Source organism: Suricata suricatta, chromosome 7 (assembly GCF_006229205.1).
Source record: "Suricata suricatta isolate VVHF042 chromosome 7, meerkat_22Aug2017_6uvM2_HiC, whole genome shotgun sequence".
Classification (NCBI taxonomy): domain Eukaryota; kingdom Metazoa; phylum Chordata; class Mammalia; order Carnivora; family Herpestidae; genus Suricata; species Suricata suricatta.
The window spans coordinates 4,108,003-4,132,678 of NC_043706.1; the positions used below are offsets into that span (position 1 = coordinate 4,108,003).

At 50.5% G+C, this 24,676-nt stretch overlaps 1 protein-coding gene across 1 annotated transcript in view; it reads right to left on the bottom strand.

Annotated features, from left to right (window-relative positions):
• CARMIL1 (capping protein regulator and myosin 1 linker 1) overlaps positions 1 to 24,676 on the bottom strand; it is a 298,331-nt gene that overhangs the window by 182,973 nt on the left and 90,682 nt on the right. The window contains exons 3-5 of the mRNA XM_029944967.1: positions 10,562 to 10,612; positions 8,040 to 8,099; positions 349 to 470 (exon numbers count right to left, since the gene is read on the bottom strand). Coding sequence (XP_029800827.1) covers positions 349 to 470; positions 8,040 to 8,099; positions 10,562 to 10,612 — 233 coding nt within the window. The remainder of the gene's footprint in view (positions 1 to 348; positions 471 to 8,039; positions 8,100 to 10,561; positions 10,613 to 24,676) is intronic.

Genomic DNA, 24,676 nt, shown 5'->3' on the forward strand with positions numbered 1-24,676 from the left:
CTTTGCTTTTCTGTTTGGAGTGTCATTGTAACGACTGTATTGTAAATGATGGAAAATAACTGCATATGTTAAAAAATATGAAACTTTATAAAGTAAAAAAAAATAAAATAAAATAAAATTTCAAAAAAAAAAAGGGGGGGTGGCCAAACCCTCTGTCCCCCAAGCTCCTGAAAGTAGAGAACCTACGGGAACCCTCAGGCACAAAATACAACGGCTTGGGTTCGGGTCGGCAGTGTAATGTTGAAGAGAAGAGGCGGGCTGCAGGGTGGCCCTGAGCAGGAGTGACGGGGACCACGGCTCCAACAAGGGGCTCTGGCTCCCCTCGCCCCTCCCCGCCTTGGAACTCACACTGGAGACAGGCCAGGAAATATCCTCCGCAGGCAGGTGCCGATGTGGGCCAGCACGTCGCTCACGTCGTCGGGCGAGGCCATCTTCATGGAGATGCTGTGCTTGTCAGTCTCCACGACCATCTGCAAGAGGCGGGCGGGTCGTGGGTTAAATCATGGAAGCTACGCGTCCCCACCGACGGGGACCAATGCAACACCAGCTTTTCCAGAAGCACCTCCTTAAAATAACATCCTCAGTTCAGACTCCAAGACGTGCTTGGGTAGATGGGGGAAAGGCTGTCAGAAACATCCAGAAACTGAAGCGAGTGCTTCTAAAGGCGAAACTACAGATTCAAAGAGACCCCTCCGCACCTGCATACACATGATGGAGACGAGACATTCACATTCACACACCACTTCTTCTACGTTTACCGAGGTTTTTCCTTGAGATCCGCCTTACAGGGTCCGCTGCATCCTCCCACCCAGCGTGAGGAGGCCCACCTCCTTCAGTGAGCAGCTCAGGGCAAGCCCATCCTCACCTTTTTCTTTTCTTAACATGTTTTAAAAACAAGGACCCCTATGAGATGTTTAAATGAAATGCTAAAACCTTTAGCCTAGAGGCAAAAGAAAAACCAAATGCTTCTAAACAATTTAACACTCCTAATGAGAGAATTCTTGGAAAGGATTATGTGATGGGAACAAGGCAAAGCATCATTCCAAGGAACTGCTGGGAAATGTGCAAAACTTGCACCAGCAATGCTGACGCTGAGGTCATACAGCTACGTCAATAAATATAAATCAACCTGAGAAAATGGACAGGTCACAAAGGGCAATAGGGTGTCTAAGGACACAGTTCAAATAAGAAGAATCCATGTCAATCACTTTGAAAAGTTATCATTATCTTGGATCTCAAGAACTATTCATGTTAGGGGCGCCTGGGTGGCTCAGTAGTTTAGGTGTCGGACTTCGGCTTCATGTTCTCACAGTTTGTGGGTTTGAGTCCCGCGTTGGGCTCTGTGCTGACAGCCTGGAGCCTGGAGCCTGCTTCAGATTCTGTGTCTCCCCCCCTCTCTCCCCTCCCCTGCTCATGCTCGATCGCTCTCGCTCTCTCTCACTCTCTCTCAAAAATAAACATTAAAATTTTTTTTAAATATTCATGTTAAATGCAATCCTTTTGGGGTTGCAAAATATCCTCACATATTTACTTCCTGCTGGTGCTTACCTTGTGCAAAAATATGAGGGAACATGACACTTAATGTGCAACTGGCCTGGGCAACTAGCTTTTACTTTAGCTAAAAGTAGCTAAATTAAAAATAATCATGTGGGCGAACTTGGATGGCTCAGTCGGTTGAGCATCCAACCACTGATTTCAGCTCAGGTCAAGAGAGAGAAAGAGGACATGAGTGGGGGAGGGACAGAGAGAGAGGAAGACAGAATCCCAAGCCCAGAGCCCGTCAGCACAGAGCCCGACACTGGGCTCAAACCCATGAACAGCAAGATCGTGACTTGAGCCAAAACCAAGAGTTGGACGCTTAACCAACTGAGCCACCCAGGCGCCCCAAATAAATAAGCTTTTAAAAAAAAATCCTGTTTCAAAATGTTTATGTTAAAAGGAAAAGTGATGCAAGTTATTTGCCCAAATGGTGAGAGCAAAGAGAAAGACTTAAGTGACCAGAGACCTTAAAATGTTACTTTTCCACATGGACCTGGGAGGAGTCTGTCAGTACGGGCCGGCTCTGCCCAGTCAGCTGGCTCCCCATACACAGAAGTACATATTTTTCATGCTAATTTTCATGCATGGCCTTCCAGACGGTGACCCAGGAAGAGCTCTCCCCAAAGGGCAGCAAGCCGTCTTCTGTCCCTGCCGGTTACTTACTGTTCAGCCCCAGGACACCTCAAGGAAGTGTCTCAAGTGAACCAAAGCTGGTCTGTGCGGTTAGGCTCAGATGTCCCAGCGGCACGGATGTGTGCGCACGCATGTTTTAAAAACCAGATACTCTGGGACTCGGTGTCCACGCCCCACAGCCTGCCCGGGGCATCCCCCCTCACCGCGTTCCCCCACCCCCACATCCGCTCCCGACACCCCGCCTGGGCAGGTCTATCCCTCACCACCCAGCTTGTCTGCTCCCTTCACCCCAGGGCAGCTGGGGTGTGCGTAATTAGTAAGTAGCTTCTTCTAAATCCCGAGTACTCTTAACACTCAGCATCCTTCTCTGCACAGAACTGAACAGAATGACAGGGAAGGAACAAGGTGACGGGGGAGGAGAAGAAAGGAGGCCTTCCCATCCGCGCTGACACAAAAGCTGTGCACAGCCCCACATAACATGTCACCACCTTCTGATAATGTAAAGGCCGCCACAGAGTGACAGAGGCGACACTAACAGCAAATCATCTCACCGGGACAAAGGACCCTCTTTCCAATACCTCTGGCCCTCCCTCCTATTTTGGCTGCAGAAAAAAAAAAAAATCAAACGTTTGAAACAATTCTGGTTCAGATCCCCGGCTGGACGCAATCCACAACCCCTGATCCATGTTTACGGTAATAATCGGTGATGTAAGTGCTGGTGTCTCACTTAGGAGAGGTTTGCAACCCCACCGCCTCCTTTTTTCAGTAGAACAAAGGAGAGAGAGAGACAGGAAGAGAGAGAGACAGAGAGAGAGAGAGAGAGAGAGAGAGAGAGAGAGAGCAAGCGAGCACGTGGGGAAGGGCAAGAGAGACAGGGGCACAGAGACCCCAAAGCGGGTTCTGTGCTGACAGCACGCAGCCTGATCGGGGGCTCGAACTCATGAACTGGGAGATCATGACCTGAGCCGAAGGCAGAAGCCTAACTACTGAGCCACCCGGGCGTCCCGACCTGAAGCACTGTTTCATCAACACCAGCCGACATACCTGTGAAGGACTTTTCGTTCTAACGACACAGCCATGTGTGATTTGCCAAAATCGTCCTAGACATAGCAAACAATTAACTCTATACTTTAAAAAACCATTAAGTGTTTCAGTTGTACACAAACCGGTCCCCAAATTCCGTAACTATAAAACTACATAACTGTGGGTCTCAGTGTATTGACCACAAACAGACACAGAATTTCAACAAAACGTAAACGCAGAGAACACAGACAGGAAAAACGGGATGAGGTTTCACACGTCCCCACAGAGGACGGAAAACAACAGCAAATGTCACATCTCACTCATGCAGTGACACACCCTCCCTGTCACTCAAACGTGATGAAATGTGAATGTCCCAGGATTTGACCTGAATTGATAAACTATAATTAAATAACGACAAAAAGTGAATCAATCCCAAAGAACATTAAAAAAGAATGGAAAAAAAAAGAAAAAAGAGAAAAGGGTGTCCGAATCAAGGGTACGTTGTGCGTGCCACACGCGGACATCGCCATCCTTACGACTTTACACTAGAGAACAGCTCAGTTCCGGGGCTGACATCAGTCACACCTCTCATCCTCAGGAACACAAGAGACTCAAATGTCCACCCCGACACACTGAGTCCTAACCGTCGTGTGTGTGTGTGTGCATGGGTGTGTACATGTGTGCAGTGTCTGTGTGCGTGCATGTGTACGCATGTGTGCACACGTGTGTACATGTATATGCGTGCGTGTACGTGCGCATGGGTACGTGTGTGTGTGAATGTACATGCACGTGTACACAGGGGAGTGAGACAGGGAGAGAGGCACTGCTGGAGGTATCAGTATTTATTTCTAAACAGCTCCACAGAAATTTCTGGAACATGAGATTTGAGGACTGCTGAGCATCACAAGCCCCTGGGTCCCGCTACACTATCATCTCCAAGGTCCGTGCAGAACGGAAGCAAGGCAGCAGGGCACAGTGACGACAGCTCCCCGGGCCGAGGCGACGGATGAGTACTCAGTTCCCTGCAGGCCAGACACTGGAGGGAAGCGACCCCGCGTCACCCGGCTAGACCAGGGCCAGCAGCTGCATGGGGAAATCGGCCTTGCTGCGTCCACGTCCTTTCTCGTAATTAAATCCCACAGAGAAATCATACTCTGAATATAACCTTGGCATTAACATTTCAGTTAATGCCCTTCTGCTCCCGTCAGAACCCCAGCTCCATCCACATAAACATCCCTGGATTAAGACTGTCATTTGTGAGTAAGCGTTCACTTCTGCATACGGCCGCCATGCGGGCACACATATGGTGCTGTCATTTTTCTCCCAAACTCCAGTTTCTAAAGAACACTAAACACACAGGATAAAAACCCTGTTGTCACATGAACCATGGAGAAGTTCCAAGGATTTGTATGTAATCTGGATCAACATAAAGTGACAATTCTGACAATGTCTTTTAGGAGTTGTTGCCAACAAACTACGCACACATGCGTGTGCACACACAAACACACATACATTTTCTTTATAGTCTTAAAAACTAAAACAAAGAGTAGAAGGAAGGAAACAATAAAGATCAGAGTGAGGATCAATGAAATGGGAAACAAAATCAATAGAGAAAATCAACAAAACCAAAAGCAAGTTCTTTCAGAAGATCAACAGAATTGATAATCCTCCAACCAGACTGATATGCAGGGAGCTGGGGGTCAGAGGTGGGGGGAGAGAAGGATCGAACGATCAGTAACAGGAATAATATTCTACACATATTTAAAGCATGAGGAAGGAATACTATGAACAACTTTATGCCAATAAATTTTACAACAGAGATGAAATAGATACATTTCTTAAAAGACCCAAACTACCACAGCTCACTTAAGAAAAAACATATGAATGTATCTTATCTGTTAATGAAATACAATTTGTTAAAAACTTGCCAAAGGAAAAAAAAAACTCCAAGCTCTGATGACATCACAGGAAAATTCAATGAGACATTTAAAGAGTTGGTTATTCTAAATTTTTCTAAGTATCTGAAGAAAAGTGACTAATTCCATGAGTCCATGATCACTCTAAAAGTTGTTTTTAAAAAGAGAAAACTACAGTCAGTAACTGTCATTAACATAGACGCAAAGATTCTTTGCAAAATTTTAATGAATAGAATCCACCAATATACAAAACGGAAAACACATCATGACGCAGTCAGGTTAATCCCAGGAATGAGAGGTTGAATGAGTATCTGAAAATCAATCAATATAATTGACCACATGAACAAACTAGAAAGATAAAGAAAAACACAGTAATAGAGGAAAAAACATTGACAAAACACAAGACTAATTCCTGATAAAACCTGTCAGCTCAGTTGGTTAAGCATCTGGCTCTTGATCTCAGCTCAGGTCTTGATCTCAGGGACGTGAGCTCAAAGCCCCACGTGGGCTCCGAGCCGGGCATGAAGCCTACGGAAAACAACAACAACAAGCTACTAGCGCCAATAGGTGAGTCGGACAAGGGACAGGACGTGAGATCAACACACAAGAGTCCCCTGTACGTCTATACACTGGCAAGAAACGATTAGGACCCAGAATTGAAAACAATACTGTTTATAATAGCATCCATAACTACAGAATACTTGGGAATAAATCTTGACAAAAGACGTATAAGACCCGTATACTGAAATCTACAATAAAACACTGCTGATAGAAATTAAAGAAGACCTAAAAACATGTAGAAATACACAGTTTTCTTGGGTCAGGGACTCCGTACTGTTAAGATGTTGAATCTCCCAAAACTGATTGATAGATTCAGGACAATACCCATCAAAACCTCAGCAGCCTTTTCTGCAGAAACTGAGCAGAGTCTCAAGTTCACAGGGAATTGCAAAGAACCAGAATCACCAAGCAACTTTGATAAAGAAGAACCAACCCGGAGGACGAACACCCTCCAATCTCGAATCTTACTATAAAGCGACAGTAATCAGGATAGCAGCACAAAGACCAGCGGACCACAGGGATGGGACTCAGAGTCGGGGAAGAGAATGACACTTCCACGGACAACTGATCTCTAACAGAAGTGGAAACCAAGTCAGTGCGGACACAGCAGTCTGTCAGACAAGTGAATATCCTACAGGTAGGATGAAAGAAAGATGGAAAGAAGAAGGAGGGAGGGAGAGAGGGAGAGAGGAAGGAAGGAAGGGGGAAGGAAGGAAAGAAAGAGAGAGGGAAGGAGGGAAGGAGCAAGGGAGGGAGGAAGGAAGGAAAAGAAAGGAAAGGAAGGAGGGAGAGAGGAAGAAAGAGAACACTGATCCATATATTGCTTTATATACAGAAACTACCTCAAAGTAGTTACCTCACAGATCTAAATGTGTAACACAAAGCTACAACACTTCCAAAAAACATAGAATGCGCTGTGACCTCAGCTTGAGCAAAGACTGATTCAACCACACCAGCACAATCCATATTAAAGAGAATATTGGCAAATGGGGGTCATCGACATTTAAAACTTGTGCCCTTTGAAAAGCAGAGCAAAGAATATAAAATGACAGGAACGTGGACTGAGAAAAAATATGTATAAATTGTGTATCTGATAAGGGATGTGTATTCATAATGTAGAACTCTTAAAACAATCAGAAAACAAACAACTCAATTTTAAAAGATGGCAAACATTTAAACGGACACTGGACCAGGGAGACAGATGATGGGCAGATGAGCAGATCAAAAGGTGTCCAGTATCTGGAGTCATGAGAAATGTTAAGTTAAAACTACGATCAGAAAGCAGCAGGCACTTTCCAGAATGGCTACAATGAAACACACTGACCGGTGCCGCGAGGGTGTGGAGGAGCGGGAACCCTGCGCCCTGTGGGTCACAATGTCCGGTGGTACAACCGCTCTGGAAGGCAGCTCGGCAGCTGCTTGGAAAGGTGCCCGCCTCCAGTCAGCCATTCCACACCCAGGGGAACGGAAAGCCTACGGCCAAAGGTGCACACATATGTGTGCACAGCAGCTCGGCTTGGCCCACATCGACGGCCCACTGTCCCTCACCAGATGTGCAGACAGGGGGGCTGCAATACAGCCACACGACAGAAGACACCTCAACAGTCAGAGGGAACTGCGGAGACACATGAGGAGACTGACCCACCCCCAAATAATTCCACTGACGGAGAAGGCAGCCCACGAAGAGCACACACACCATGATGCCGCTCAGACGAAGTGTTAGAAAACGCGAGCTCATCTCCGGCAGCAAGGAGCAGAGGCGGTGGACGGATGAGGGGCAGGGCTGAGTGTCTGTGGGGGGAGGGTATGGGGAGCCCACGGAGCAAGGAGTGAGTTGGCCGTCCTGATTGTGGTTAATGGCGTCATGCGTATACGTACGTCAGAACTTACCAAACTGTACACTTCAGTTCCCTGCATGTCACTTACTAGAGCTCAACAGAGATGTTTTTAAACATCTACATTTTATTAGCACCCAAAACATTCATGTATCAGCACATTCCCAGAAAGACCCCAGACAGTGCTATGTAAGAGCTGTGGGATTTTAAGACTAAACCGTGTCGTGCACGATCTCTAAGGAATAGTGCTGACATTTACATCGTCAGTTCCCACAAAAGCTAATTAGTTCTGCTCAGCCTGAGTTATGGAGAAGGTGCTTTCCTTCTCAGAACAAAATCCCAGCCCCTCCCCACACAGTCCCCTGATCGGGCTCTCGTTCAGAAACTTGCATTTTCCCCAATCTTGTCTTTCTACATTATCTCAAGGGAATCTCAATGGTGAAACTAAAAGAGGGGGTTCCCGGGTTCAGGAGCTCAAGGAAGGTCAGCCCGTCGTGGTTGTGGCCGGCAGGGGGCTGTCCCTGGCACTCACCTGGGCGGGCTTGCTGCAGAGGACTCCGTGGATCTCCAAGTAGCTGAAGGTTAACTCGAGCTGCAATTGAAATACAGACCTGTAATGAATGAGGGTTGCAAAACCTCTAACTGAAGGTAAAAATGCTCCAATGAGAAACAGTCCAAGAGCAAAACAAGGCATTGGACATCTTCTGAAGACAGGCTCGTTTCGTATCTCCATTTATGCACTAAGATATGACCTTGGGGCTCCTGGGTGGCTCAATCAGCAAAGCGTCTGACTCCTGGTTTCTGCGCAGGTCATGATCTCACAGTTCATGGGATCAAGCCCCACGTCAGGCTCTGGCAGCGCAGAGCCTGCTTGGGATTCTCTCTCTTTCTTTCTTGCCCTCCCCTCACTTGCGCTCTCTCTCTCTCTCAAAATAAATCAACTTAAACAAACAAAAGATATGACCTTGATTTATCCTAATTCAGAGGAAGTACTGGTCACTTTACTGAAAGGTTGAAAGAAAGCAAGCTTCACGTCTGACTTTTTAAGTTTCATCCAGGGACAAACTCAGTGGGAAGTTCTTAAACTTCCTCTCCAGTATTTCTTCACTGAGAAATGACTGTGTTGAGTGAACCATGTAAACGTGCATTTTCCTCCTGTTTCAAAACTTTGCTTCAGAAAGTCCCATCAAGATAAAAACGATGTTGGTTTTCTTTTCCTCCTAAACCCCCTCCCTTCTGGGTTACATTCTGGCCACTTATTGGAGTCATCATTCCTTCCAGTGTCTCTCAACGAAATTCATATTTTGAACGGACGTAGAAAAACACAATATGCAGGAATTTTAAACTGTACTCAATGAAATACACAGAGTTGAGTCAAAATCTATGTCTCTCTGCGCACAGATAAACAGTGATTTACTTCCTTCCCAAATAACAGGTGACTTTTTTTTTCTCTTCTCTCATAATCAGCAATTTTTTTCCTGCAAAACATCTCCACTCCCACACACTTCCTATTTTTCCTGGACAACAGCCACCAATCTCTCCCCCAGTGTCACAGCCGTTCACTCGATGACAGCAGTCACAGAGCACCCGATGACAGGACTGCATAGATCAGTCTGCTTGACCTCTTCCCCTTGAAGCCAGAAATGCAAGGGGCAAAGCACCCACCTGGCACCAAGCCCCAAGACCCTTTAGCTCTGCCTTCTCGTGCTGTGCCGTACCCCTACATGTGGCAGGTGGGACCCACGAACACAGAAGCCCTCAATCTCCAGTTAAAATATCTGATGTACAGTGTTGAGGACCAGAGGCAGAAAAGGTATTCTATCACTACTCAGTCAACCAACAGACATGGATGGAAGGCCTACTATGTGCCAGGACCGGACCTGGGAGGAGGAACAAGACACTTCTCTTGTCCAATGTGGCACTGGGGGCACATTTTAAACATTCTGTTCGGAGGGCACCTGGGTGGCTCAGGCAGTTGAGTGTCTCGACAGAGCCTGCTTAAGATCCCCTCTCTCTGTCCCTGTCTCTCTGTTGCATGTGTGCACATGCACTCCCTCTGTCTAAAAGAAATAAACAAATAAATGCAAACACTCTATCCGAGTACAAGTCTTCTTACCTATCGTTAGTTATTATCAGGATCCATACTTGGTTGGGTTTTGAAAAGTCATTACAAGCAGGGAACTATTTTCTAAAACTCATACATACCCACCTTCAGTTATTTCGAGTTAAAACTGACAAGCGTTGTCTCCCTTCCCAGCCTTTGATACCATGCTCAGGCTTCTTCTTTGAGGAAAGCCCACTGGCTGGCACTCTAAGGGCACTTCCTCCGGGGGCCACATCCTTAAATACAGGGCACCCGACATCCAACTCAAGTCTCAGTCACTTAAGCATCCGACTTTGGCTCAGGTGACGATCTCACACTTTATGGGTTCAAGCCTCACGTCGGGCTCAGCGCTGACAGCGCGGAGCCCACTTCAGATTCTGTCTCCCTCTCTCCCTGTGCCCTCCCTGGCTCGTGCTTTCTCTCCCTCCCAAAATAAAAAAAGTAAATAAAAAATAAAATAAAAATTAAATTAAATTAAAACTAAGTTAAATTGAATGGTGTGAGACCTTGAAGACCCTTGCAAAGCAAGTTGAGGGCGTAGCTTTGCTGAACTGTTATGTCCCCCCTCATCCCAACCTTTACCACTGCCCGGTCCTTACCAAGACGGCAATTTTTTTTAAATAATTCACCTTTATCAATATTCAGTATTTCACAGATACTCTCTCCTCGTGCAGGCTTCTTCATTACGATGTGAAATACCCTTAAAGAGATAAACTCACTGAGGTCGCCATACGCAAGGACAGGTCTCACAGTGGCCAGCACGCCGCTCGGCCAGCAGGTGGGCTGGGGACGCGCGGTGGACAGGTGTCCTCTCACACGCCCGCAGACGGAGCGCACTGGCCTCGGTGGGCACCACGTGGGATGGCCCGGGCAGCCCTGACCAGCTGGGCCCAGTGAGGCGGGGTGTGCGCTGTGCTGGGGTGTGTGCGTGAGGAAGTGCCCGCACGTACCTTGGTGGGGATCCGCGCCGTGACGAGGAAGGCTCGGCATGACGTCAGCACCTGCAGGTAAGAAAAGGCATCTGTGTGAGCGCCACTGAGGGGAATGATGCGTTTTGGCCTTGTCCACAGGACGGAATGCCACAGACGCCCCAAGGGGCCACGGAGCTGGGTTCCGGGCATGCAAGAAGCATCAGGGACCCAGGACGGCCTCCTGGCCACATAGAACCTGTGCTCCAAAAGAGTCACCGCATGAAGGTCCAAACTGAACAAATCGCGTGTGAAATCTCACGGTGAGCAGTCAACAGGCCCAGGGGTTACTCCCGCTGAGGATACAAGACAGGCCTCTGTGACGTTCCGTTGGAGCCCCGGCACACTGTCATCCCCCACAGCGGCGGACGGATGAAGAGGCCTGGGGCTCTTTCCCACGCTCCGCACAACCGCCGCCCACACCCGCCCTCCCCCCACCCCCGTGGACGAGCAGAGAACGTTCACGCGGTGCACAGGCAGGCAGCCCATCGGGTGATGCCTCCCGTGTGTCCCCCCGGTGTCTCAGCTGGGCCGCCCCCAGTCCCAGAGAGAACATTGATGGAGGTTTCGATTCCAATACTCCACTAAGAACATCTATGTAGCTCATAGGGCCCCACATGCCTCTAGGCCCCCTCTGACCCAGCGGGGACCCTGTGAATACAAACAGGCTGGAAACACTTTGAACTCATCCCCAGAGCCGGGATCCCTCCTCCGCAGCCCAACCGCCAAGATCTAAACACGGTGCCCCTCTGCAGCGTGGAGGTCTGGGCAGGCCCCAGGGCCTTTGCACTGAAGAAAGGAGTCTCCAATACTTAAGATCTGATGGGAGAACTGGCGTCTTCATTTCCCAAAGAACTTCCTGGTCACTGAATTTATTATTTACCATGTAGTCCGCACATTTCTCTCGTCCAGGGGCACTTGTGCGAGCACTCCCCCAGTCTTTTCGAGTCTTCACCCACGAAACCTCTGCACAGAGGTAAAATCATAGCCGATCACAGAACTCACACGCCAAGGAGGACTCAGTTTCACTTGGTCAATGACCGGAAACCCCACCATTTACCGCCATCTCAGCCTCTAATCTGAGAGCGGGTCCGAGAAACTCGTCTTTGCTGGTTCACGCCAGAGCTGGAGAGGGAAACCAGGGCTCCTGGCCCCGGTCTATTATCTTTTCAGATGAGCAGTAAGGTCAATGGCAAAAACCCAGACAGGAACAGGTAGCCTTTTCGGTATTTCGACAGAGGGATTAAGCTCTGTGAACATTCCTTCCAAGAGAAGTAGGTCCCACAGCCTCCAGGATTGTGCTAGAAGCACAGGAGCAAACACGGCCAGTACCGCGGAGTCCACTGCTCTAATGGGCTTGTGGGCCTCATCTCCTTGAGTCCTCACAGCACCCCACAAGCCGGACTGGGCACGGCTATCATCTCCATTTTAAGGAGAAGAGACTATGACACACAGAGATCACACACTTGCCCCGGTCCAGCAAGCAGGTGCCAGAGTGGGGATCTGAACCCAGTGCGGTCTGAGTCCAGGGACTGGGCTTCTAATTACTTGCACAGACTCTCGAATTTCCAGAACCCACTTCCTGGTAGTCTCCACACCTGCAGACGCAGATGAGTCTGTTCTAAAAGCAGAAGGAAATGAACAGGTACACAGATCATCAAGAGGATGGGGACACTGGGGTCCTCGGGAGGAGAGCTGGTCCCTACCGCCCCTGCCTGGCTGTGTCTGTCTTCTGTGTGCCCGCCTGATGCCGCCCGTGCGGCGCTCAGTCTGTGGCGTCTCCCCAGCCCGCTCTCCCCATCCCACTCCCTGCTAGGCTGTGGCCGCCAGGCTCCCCTTGCCCACCCTCCCTCCCACCTCCAGCACCCTCCCCCTCCTCTGCCCTCCCCTCACATCCTGGGGCTCCCCCGATGCTAATCACCTGTGAGCTTGTACCTTACATATGCCTACTGCCAAACACTATGCCTACTGCCAAACACGGACACCCATCTGGGAAGGAACACCGCATTCTGGAAGGAGAGTGCATCCGTACCCCGGTCACAGAGACGCTCGCAGAAAACATGAACGAAAAATGACACAGCACCTTCGACACTTAAGCAAGGAACACATCAGTAATGAAGCGATTACCAGGCCCCCTGCATGGGGCTAATGAAGACGTCCGAGGGACTGATCTCACGCAAGCATCCCAGCAACTGATGGAGACAAGGCGCAGGGCCGGGCTCTGGCCCTCGACGAGCATTGTGCTTTGAGGACTGAAGTCCCCCACAAGGAGCCCTGGCTTCATATGAGCGGCCCGCCTTCTCCTGACCAGCCCCGTCCTGATCAGTCAGCACAGGGTGTTTCTAGGGCCACTGGGAGGGTATTAACTGGGTCAGTAGTTTATTTTTTTAAGTTTATTAATTTATTTTGAGAGAGAGAGAGAGTATGGGCAGGGGAAGGGCAGAGAGAGAGAGAGGGAGACACAGAATCGGAAGCAGCTCCACGCTCCAAGCTGTCAGCACAGAGCCCGACGCAAGGCTTGAACTCAGGAACCTGGAGATCATGACATGAGCCAAAGTCAGACGCTTAACCAACTGGGCCCCCCAGGCGCCCCAGGAAGACAGACTTAAAGTCTGGCTCTGCCACGGTCTGGCTGCCTAACCCTGCCAGAGTTAGTGGACTTCCGAGGCCTCGGTGTGCCCCTCTGGAAAACAAGAACATTCCTCTGCGGGACAAATCTGGCTGTCTTAAGTGAGATACACGTGTAGACAAAGCCCTAGCCAGGCACCGAGAAGATCTCGGTCAAATACCAGCTCTTCTATCATGAGAGCTGCATGGCAAAGCACCTTAAACTTAGATGCCCAAATCAGGATTAAGTAGTCACACTTACTGGATTTTCAAATGATAGCTTCTAGCATCAGAAGGAACCCACCAGGATTCTGAGACCTCGCCAAGGCTGAATTTTCAGTTCAACGTGTTTCTTGCAAATTAAAAAAAAAAGAAGGTGGGGTGGGGGGCATCAGAAGCAGCACCCGTGCCTGAGCACGGAACCCCAGTCACCCAGGGCGCGCCGTAACCTCCCCCAACCTCGGGCCAGGCTCCCACAGTGGGTTTGGCATGCGCCCCGCACTTCCGGCCTCCATTACGAACTTCCTCCTGCTTTCATTGAAATGCAGGCAGCGGCCCGGTTCTCTGTGAGGCTTTTCGGTTCAACTGTTAACTTCAAAGTTTCACTCGGAAACATTTATAAAAATCCTCTCCACCACTCAGACTCACCGCTCAGCAGGGACCCTAACTCCTCTTACAGAAAGGATGTATAATGAGGTCAACTACGGAACCCTCTCGCTGCTCACACTGCACACTTCTTAAAAACTGCAATAAATGCCCGTTCCACCCTCTTGAATAACTCCACTGGCCTAACGCCTACTGCTGCGCATGCAGTTCCCGAACTCACGCTCTCTTGTGCAGATTACCAAGAACGCCCTTCCTTTAAATTTAGGCTCCACATGGCAAACATTCAAAAAATGGTCATATGACCCCCAAAGTACTCTCTGATTTGCAAGCAAACAAAATGATGAAGACCATTGAATACATTTACCCTCCTCCAGAGGCCGAGCTCCAAGTGAATCAGAGACAAGACCTCATTAATCCAAGATTCTTCGGGGAGAAAGAAGGGCAGGTGGCGAGGATCCGTATCACCATGTGGAGAGGGCCGGTGACAGATGCTAAGGGTCTTGTGCAAGATCGCCCAGGAAGTTGGGACAGAATAAAACGTCTCTCCTGGACCCGAGCCTCTTAACACCCACATACACAGCCATGAGGGCCATCACCCTCCCTGCCCAAAGCAAGAGGGCACATTATCCAAAAGGAATACAAAGAATATATCATTTTTCATGCAGTTCCTGGCTCCAAATCCCTTATAAAACTGGATCGCCCTACTTTCCAGCCTCTGTCTCTCTCTGCCAGTAATAGGTGTTTCCTAACAAGGCAGTATCGTCTGGTACAGGATCTGACCTACAGCCTGTGGGCCCAATCCAGCACCCTACCCGTTTTTATAAATAAAGTTTTATTGGGACACAGTCTCACCATTTGTTCAATGTATTGTCTCTGGCTGCTTCACACTACAAAACAGAGCTGAAAAGAAGCAACAGATTTTCACGGCACACAACGCCTAAAGTACTTACTGCCTGATCCTACACAGAACACGAGCGCCGGCCCCTGGCCAAGCGGTTTAAAGGAGAAATGCTGGGTTCAGGCTGTCTGCACTTTAGTCCAACCTTCACCATTTACTATCTGTGCCGCTCGGGCAAACGACTTAACCTTCCTCGGGGCTCAGTTTCCTCTTCTGTAAAATGGGAGCAGCAATTGTACCAACACCCATGGAGACATGAGGGTTAAACGGGCTCATCACTTAGCACTCAGAAGAGGACTGGCAGATGAAAGAGCTACAATTGCGTGTTATTATTTGTATCTGCACATTACGATAAAACTATAAATGCCCATAACGGCGTTGAACTAAGAGAGTTACCCACAGTCAACCTGGGATTAGCTCAGGCCAGCTGAGTGGCCTAACAGAACAAGTCACGGTCTTCATGGACGTAAATGTACTCAAACCCGGAACAAGGCACTGGAACACGTCCCCGTGTCAACTTCCTACACTCGGGGTCCATGAGGTTAGGTGCTCCCGGCTCGAGGACCCCACTCCTCTTTGGTCTGTGTAGACGACCGGGAACGGCAAGTCCCCGTGAAACGTTTGCAGAGAATGAATTCCTTCTCGGGGCGCTACTCCCCGAACAAGAGATGCTCCGTCAACAGGGGAGCCAGGAGGCGAGGGGGGCCGGCCTCCGCTCTCTAACGCCTGTGCAAATCCATTTCTTCTCCACCTGGTTATTCACGCTGCTGTGCAGAAATGGAGTGTATACACACAACTCATCTGACACGGTCGCCTCCTTCCCTCTGCCGCTGCCTGACCGCAGGTTGTCGGGTGTTATCAAAGCGTGCAAGAAAACAGAGCCCGTGCCTCCCCACAGATGAACATACGGCTACTTCAAACCATCAGTTCTCCTTAATGTCACTCCCTGTCACGTCTTCTTTTCAAAGCGGCAGCTGACACAAATCTCTGGACTGTGCCACGCTGATTCTATGATGAGGACTCATTTCTCAAGGCAGAATGACCCCCAGCAAAGGGGCCACCTCTCAGGCTATGAGTAAGCGGAGTCTGGTACCCAGCTCTGGCCCCTCAGGGTGCTGGGGGGCTCGCATCAGGCCCTCGGTGTGGACAGCTCCGGTCCAGAGCTCTCGGCCCCCCGTGGGCAGTGAACTGGGGGCTCCCAGGTCTGCATGCGGCATGGTGAAGGTATTAGCCACTGGGGTCCTCTTTACGTTCTAGATGAATTCACCCGCAGTAGAGTCACAGTCGTGCGAGGAGCACGGAAAACACAGGTAACAGCCATAGTGACCCAATTAATTAACAGAACTTCTCCTGCTTCCCCAGCACAGGCCCAGGCAGCCTCTCCTTGACCACGAGAGCCACTGGAGCCCAAGCCCAGCTACGAATCACAGAGCCACGAGCGATCTGGGGAAGGAAGCCGCCAATCCCTCCAGTTTACAGAAGAGGAAGCAGACCAGAAAGGGTTAAACGACCGGTCAGCATCCCCGAGAGTGCCTCTGTGTTCCAAGCGACAGAATGTGAAGCACAAATATATTTAATGGGTAGCCCTCATCATAAAAAAAACTCCCAAAAAATAAAATAAAGCAGGAAACACCCAGACCTCAAGAGGGACAGAAAGCAAAGTAGATCGACGGATTCCAGCAGACAGTCTGGTCCCTCTGGCTGCCCTCACTGGGTGGATGGACTACCATTACTTTCCTTTTCTTTTTTTAATGTTTATTTATTTTTGAGAGAGTGAGAGAGTGTGAGCAGGGGAGGGTCAGAGAGAGAGGGAGACACAGAATCCGAAGACAGGCTCCAGGCTCTGAGCTGTCAGCACAGAGCCTGACGCGGGGCTCGAACCCACAAACCGAGATCATGACCTGAGCTGAAGCTGGATGCTCGACCGACTGAGCCACCCGGGCGCCCCAATCCCATCACTTTTCATCCACGTGTGACCTCTCTCAGGATTCCAGCCCCAGGGATGGGACCTCCTGTCCCAGGCATGGCATCCAACAGAGACCACCAAGAGTCACTTGAAGGAAAAGACAAGTGACAGTTACGGTTTAGGGACAAAGAAAGCCGGCTCCAAAGGCAGCGAGCCCTGGTGGGTTCCCACTAGACCTCTTCCTACAGCTGTGTGACCTCTCAGGTTACTTGGCCTCTCTGTGCCCTGGGCTCCTCATCGGTGAGAACATGGAGACAACATGGCCCACCAGGACACCTAACACGTGAGCGGCTCAGCACAAGACCCACTAGGAAAGGAGCCTGAAGGCGTGTCCTTGGATGTGCTCACAATGACAACATCTAACAACTGCCTATTCAGCGGAGTTGGAACAAGAAGTTAGTTTCACTGTCTTCTCCCAGAATTCGGTTGAAAGCCCCTCCCCAGTCTGCCCCGTGTCCCCTGTCAGCCCACGTCTCCCAGCCTTCCAGCCTCGTCTCTCAGGCCAAGGAGACATGGATGTCCTTCCTTATCCTTCCTCTTTCATCATGCCAGCGCTATCACCAAACTTAAAAAGTACCATCTTGGGACACTTGGGTGGCTCAGTCGGTTGAGCATCTGACTTCAGCTCAGGTCATGATCTCACAGTTCATGGGTTCAAGCCCCGCATTGGGCTCTGTGCTGACAGCCTGGAGCCTGGACCTACTTCAGATGCTGTGTCTCCGTTTCTGTGTCCCTCCCTTGCTCGCTCTCTGTCTCTGTCTCTCAAAAATAAATAAGTGTTAAAAAAAACTTTAAAGCCCACAGACAGAAGTCTCCAGAGCGAGAGTGACACCCTGGACCCTACACCTAGCTTGGGGCTCGGCTACCTCCCTCCCTCCGCTGAGCCCAACCTCTCAGTCAAGAGTCGGCACTTCCTCGTCCAGCCCCCACGGTGTCTCCCCTGCTGTTCAACATGGGCTTCTGTCCCCAGAGCCCGCAGGGCCTGCTCCTGCAGAGTCGACATCTCTCTGCTGTGACACCCAGTGTCAGGCGTCCAGCCTGTGCTCCCTAGACCGCGCCTTGGCTCGGGCACAGCCCTGATGCCAGGGTTCTTGCCCCCCTCCGGTCACTGCCCGCTGCCCTGCTCCCGTGGCCGCCCGCGACCACACTCATCCCACCGCGCCACACCGGACCTCCCTGGGGCCGGCAGATCTACCTGTCCCCCACTTGGATGCCCCTCCAACCGGAAATCTCAGCTCATCCTCCACGAAACTTGTGGTCTTCCTTCCAGGATCTGCTCCCCGTCCAAGAGTCTGCACGCAAGGGCGCGCCCGGCCAGCCAGCGTTTCTCCGGCCAGAGATCAGCCATGGCCGCCTTTCCTCCCTGCTCGCGCTTCGCCCAGTTCAATGCCATCCAAACATCCCTGAACCTGGTAACGTCTGTCCGTCTCCGCCGCGAGGACCCTGCTCGGGTCGCCGGCATCTCGCTCCCAGCACCCTTGCCCCAGCCATGGCCTGTGTCGGTCCTGCAGCACTCAGAGGCCCACACGTTCCCGCAGCCCTTCTCTGCGACACTGGTCCCTGCCTCCACCCGGGTGTCACCTGACCACCACTGCTCCCCATCTAGCCACGCTGGCCTCCCAAAGGGCCGCTCCCACCGCCCCCCTGCTCCGGATGCTTCCCCTGCCCCCTCCTTTCTTTATTGGCACCTTGTTCACACCAGTCACCTTGCTCACACCCGCTCAGCCTTCAGATCCCAACCTAAAGGACTTCCCGAAGGAAGTCCATTCTAGCCTCGGGAAGCTCTCCCAGTCATGTGCTCTCACGGCGTTGGTACGTTTCCTGCCAACGCCTATCACAGTGTTAATTGTTGCTCAAATTACACACTCTTGGGGCATATGGACGGCTCAGCCAGTTGGGCATCCGACTTCGGCTCAGGTCATGATCTCATGGTTCATGAGTTCGAGCCCCCCGTCGGGCTCTGTGCTGACAGCTCAGAGCCTGGAGCCTGCTTCCGATTCTGTTTCCTTCTCTCTCTGCCCCTTCTCTGCTCACACCCTGTCTCTCCCTGTCTCAAAAACAAATAAATGTTAAGAAAAATTCAAGCTGCACACTCTTACCAGCCCCTCCAGACTGTAAGGGGCCTGGGAGCAGGGACCGTACCTGTCCCATGCAGCCACATCTCCCTGTGCCTGGAGCAAAGCCAGGCTTCGAGGATCTGCTGCATAAGAGACGGAAGCCAGAGCAGGTCTTCCCCACCCCCTCTCCGGACGGGAACTCGGGAGTTCAGGGCACAAAAGCTGTGGTCCGCAGGTCACCTCGGCCCCCCACAAACACACGGGCCAGCTCCTTCCCAACACACCTGTCAGACCAAAGAGAAACAAGAGGAGAGAAGCCGGTGGAGGGATGGCATGGAAACACCAGGCGCTGCCGTCCTGCCTCCCGCCTGCCGTGTTCCAAGAACCTCTCCGTTCTCAACTTGGCTACAGAAAGGGTCACAGCCCCAGTGCCCCGCAGCCCCCCGGGGCATCAGCGGCTCAGCAGCGGATGCAGGGCAAGAAAGCCACTCTCATAGCGGCCCCAGGTCCCCTGCGGCTTCTTTGCCTCTGCCCTGACCTGTGTCAGCTGGGCAACAGAGGTCAAGCCTCAAAACCTACCAGTTTAGCAAAGGTGCATTAGGGGACTGTTGAGACAGACTTTATACAAAATACAGAAATACCCATATGCTATCTTAGTGACAATTCATAGAACGTTTAAACATAAGGAGACCTATCTTTTAAAACAAGGCCGGAGACAGGCGCTGGGTGGCTCAACAGGTTAAGCGACCGACTTCGGCTCAGGTTCTGATCTCACAGATCTGAGGTCGAGCCCCACGTCGGGCTCTGGGCTGACAGCTCGGAGCCAGGAGCTGCTTCGGATGTGGTCTCCCTCTCTCTCTGCCATCACACTCTTCCTCTCTCTGTCTCAAAAATAAGTAAAACACTAAAAAGTGTTTAAATTAATAAAACAAAGGCATAGGGGCACCTGGGGGCTCAGCTGGTTAAGCGTCCAGCTCTTGATTTCAGCTCAGGTCATGATCTCACGGTTTGTGACTTCGAGCCCCTTGACAGGCTCTGTGCTGACAATGCAGAACCTGCTTGGGATTCTCTCTCTCTCTCTGTCTCTCCCTCTCTCTCTCTCTCTCTCTGTCTCTCTCTCTGTCTCTCCCCCCATCTCTCTCTCAAAATAAATAAACATTAAAAAAAAAAACAAGCACAATCAAAGGCCATGTCAAAGAGAGTAAACCTTTTATTTTTATTTTTAATAAAAAACCAGCTTGTTTTCCTTTCTTGAAGTCTCAGACCACACGAGACCCGCGACGTGGAGCAGCACTGTGCCCGGGGAACACAGAAGCCTCGTGCATCGATGAAAGATTCCGCCGAACACCGGCCAAATGGCTCAGAGTTTCAGGATAAAGTGAAACTGAGGGGGCAGAGCCTTTCCGGCCCAAATCAGCTTCGGTAAGTGGCAGGAAGTGAGAAGTCAGTGTCCTCAGGCACAAACACCTGTGCCGCCCGGACACCCGCGTCCACAGCAACTCCAGGCTCTCTGCGCTGCTCTGCGGCCGCCCGGGCCCCGGGAGGGACCAGCAAACGGTAAGTGCCCCCCCCCCCCCCCCCCCCCCGCCGTGTCACTGCCCTGGCCACTCTCGAGCACTCCCCCCGCCCTGCACCCCAGTCTGGCCTGAACCACATCGCGGCGTGGGGAAGGGTCTCACCCTCTGATTTCCAAAACTCATCCCCCTCCCCCCACAAGGCAGCAAACCATGGTGGGGGGCTGGGCCCTGTGTGCGTGGCCCTTGCCACCTCAGAACAAACGCAGAGCGGCGGCAGCACGGCCCCCACACCCCGGGCACCCTCTGCTGCCCCGTCCCGGGGGCCGGAGGCCCGCACAGGGCTGGCTGGTCCGTGCAAGGGCCCCAGACTTGAGGCCCGTCCATCCCCCCCCACACACACAAGCTGTCCACATCTGACCCCTGTAGCCCCGGCTCCAAAGCCCCCAGTGTGACCCCTCAAGAGCAGGAAGGAGAGGAATGGATGCACTTTCAGAAAAAGCCAGAAGGCAGAGGCTGAAACCTGAGAAAGCCTAGAGGGGAGGGGCTGAGGCAGATCACCCAGCAAGACGCGTCTTTGTGTTTCTCCTCAAAACCAATGTCAAGGATCTTCGCGCTCTTCGGTTCCCAAAACCAGGATTCTGTTGTCAGTGCACCCACCCGACCTCCTCTGTGTGTGTGTAGCATTCATCATAATCATGGTTAAATATTAGAGTACTGCCTTCACTCATTCCTGAAATAATTACTGAGTGCCTGCCTTGAACCAGACACTCAGAGTTAAAGGCTGAAAGTTGCCCTCAGGCACCTTATATTCCACCAATGGGGGCAGACGGTACAGAAACAAGTAGGTAAAACGCAGGGACGTGCGCCAGATGCTGGTAGGCGCCAAGGAGAAAAACACCATTAGGAAAGGGAACAGACTCTGTCATGCAGGGGCTGGGGCATGGGGGTGGCAGGTGGCATTTTTAAATAGTTTGGTGAGCCCTCCTTCTGAAGTGACAGCGAATAGGTCTAGAGGGAGTGCAGGAAGGAGCCCCGTGACTGTCTCCTGTAAGAGGGGTCCCAGCACAGGGCGCCTGGGGGGCTCAACACGTGAAGTGTCCGACTTCGGCTCAGGCCATGATCTCACGGATCATGGGTTGGAGCCCCGCGTTGGGCTCTGTGCTGACAACTCAGACCTGGAGCCTGCTTCAGATTCTGTGTCTCCCTCTCTTTCTGCCCCTCCCCTACTCGCTCGCTCTCTCTCTCAAAAATAAATATTAAAAAAAAGAGAGAGAGAGAGGTCCAGGCAGAGGAAACAGCAAAAGCAAAGGCCCTGAGGTGAGAATCTGCCTGCAGGAGAAGGAAAAGCCCCCACTGTGCCCCGCCGAGAGCAGGCGTGGGTGAGGTGAGAGGGTAACAAGCAGGGGTGAGGGGGGCCACAAGGGCTGGGAGGCCTCACAGGCCACCGCCACACGGTATCTTCTACTTGGAACAGAAACCACGGGAGGGCTCGGAGCCCAAACGCCACCTGACCTGACACTGGAAGGAAAGTCCCATGTGAGGCAGAGACGGGCAGCGAGCCAGAGGGCGAGAGCGGAGGCAGGAGACCCGGTCAGGGCGCGACTGTCATAACTCACGAGGGACGGTCATGGCTGGGACACAGCGGTCCCTGGGAGTGGTGACAAGCAGCTGGCTACCCCTGGACAGTAGAGCCCAAGTGGACTTGTGGATAGAGTGAGAGATTAGTTATTTTGCTAAAGGTAAGAGTTTGGTTTATGCTCATTAAATAATTATGTAACAACCCGAGACGGTACAGGATTGAGTGACTACTGGATTGGTCCAGGAAAGACGGTACCTGGTAAAGGAAGGAAATATATATGGAAGAAGTGCAACTTAAGAGCCAAGAATTGGTTCCAGGACTTTCCAAGTAGAGAAATGAATCAATGATGTTTTGGAGTGAGCTGTGCTTTCTTCAACAACTTCAAGTGTACAGATAAAATGGAATAATATTAAGCCAAAGATTCTATTTGAATTCCAAAAAGTAACTTCAGGAAGGAGGGGGAGGGGGATGTTCTTTTGCCATTCCTCACAGCTTCTCTAAGGCATGCTCTCTCGTTCATAGAACCTTCTAGAAATGTTTTATAACTGGTCTCGCCAACACAGTAGCCACATGTGACCGCTAAGCACTTAAAATGTGACTAATGTGACTGAGGCACTGAAATTTTATTGAGTTGTAATTAATTTTAAATAAAACAGGTATTGGCTAGTCACTATCATATTGATTAGTGACATCTCTAAAGAAAAATCACTCCACATTCATGAACTACACGTTACACTTTTCCTCTTGTGGTTAAAAGTATGCGTAGGTTTTGTAAGATCGTAGAGCTATAAGATCGTACTTTTCGTTATGCCCCAGAGCTAGCATCTACTCCTACTTCTGCACATATTCTTTGAAAACACACAGCGAATGGCTTGGTCTTAACAGTTTTCAAACACAGTTTCTTAGTTTTTTGTTTGCAATTCTAGTATCTTCTAGGCCATCACTCTGTCAATGACATTCAAAATGAGACCCCCCTCCCTGAAGCATATTCAATGCGAACATTTCAAATGTCATAGGAAAAGAAAGTAGTTCCCACTGAACTACTACTCTCCTGACCTCAGATCGAAGCACTTTACGGCATCGGCATCCATGAGCCCACTTTTCCTCCCAGGATCACAGGGAGTGAAGGGGCTGGTGTTAGTAACACCATTTTTCCGCTGAAGATCAAGGTAGAGAAGATTAACGGCAGTCCTAAATTTCACAGTGTAAATCTCTCTTTAAGCTTTATTTGGTTATTTGGGGGAGTAGGGAGGCAGAGAGAGAGAATCCATCCCAAGCAGGCTCCATACTGTCTGGGTGGAGCCCAATACGGGGCTCAAACTCGTGAACCATGAGATCACGGCCTGAGCTGAAATCAAGAGTCGGCCACTTCACTGACTGAGCCACCAGGCACCCCTTACAGTGTAAAATCTACAGGTTGGTCAGGAAAGAAGAGGAGGAATTAGGAAGACATAAAACACGGAAATCAGCTGGGGTGGAGGGGGGACTAGATGCAAATCCTTATTTCCCAAATCCCAGGAAGCTAGCAGAGCCGGGTCTGGAAAACGCTGTCTGGGTGAGCCCACTGCTCCATTGCACCCTGTGTCCCAGACCTTCCACGTGCCCCAACCGCGCACCCGAGGTCTGGCGAGAGGCTGGGCCCACGTCTGGCCGGCGACAAGCCCACACCAGTTAGTCTGGGCTTGAGCGAGGCAGCCTCAGCGTGAAGGGGTTCCCTCATCCACCAGCAAACCAGACCCAAAGGACAGGGCAGCATTCCTGACTAATCCCCTCTCCCCACAGCTGGAGAACAGGCTTTCGTTAATCTCCCTTTTGAAACGCTCACGCTAACCCTAGTCATCCCACTAAACTGCGTGACCCGGCAGATTAACACAGCGATTCAATCGGTTTAGAGCTGACCTTTGAAGTTGTCAGTTAAATTCCTTCACTTTGAGAATGAGGAAAATACGTCCCGGGAACACGGTGATTCTTGCAAAAGAATGCAATTCTGTTCATTTTCCAAGCCAGCAAGCCGCGTTCCTGTGTTACCCAAAACTGATGTACGGTGCCGCGTCTCTTCACCCTTTAACTACAGCGTGTTTCTAGAAACTACAGGACTGGAGGATCATCAATTTTATATATGTGTGTGTGTGTGTATATGAAATATTACGTGTCATATGATGTGTTTTATAACGTCTCGGTGACACAAGTATACATATACACATTATATGTATAACTTAATATGACCTAATTTCCCCCGTAGGAAGGATATTAAAATCAATAACTGCCTCCCCCAACACTATTAAATCAGAGCTGAGACACAATGACATAAAAACAAAGATAAAACCAATATAAACCATTAAAATAATTTAAAATTGTTTGAGGATGTGTAAGTTCCTGTGAACTAAGCATAAATATACCACTTATATTATATTTGGGGCCATGAGTATATTCAATACTTGGGAAATGTATAAAATTAGAACGGTATCATACATCTTGGAATTCATGCTTCTTGGAAATTTAGAAGGGCTTCTGAAGGATGGCTCCGTCAGCGTGGTCTTTGACGCTGCGTCCTGGGCAAGTCTGAGCTGGTGACCCCTTCTAGGGACACATCCAACCGCTGCCCCCGAGTGCTAAGTGAACATGCCATGTACAGCAGGGGCGTGGGACATGCCGCTGATGACAAGGAGGGAGGTGCTTGCTTTTTTCTTTCCTTTTTAAGTTTACTTACATATTTTTGAGAGAGAGTAAGAGACAGCATGCACACACGGGAGGGGCAGAGGGAAAGGGAGAGAGAGAGAATCCCGATCAGGCTCTGTGCTGCCAGCGCAGAGCCTGATGCGGGGCTCAAGCTCACGAACTGTGAGATCATGACCTGAGCCAAAATC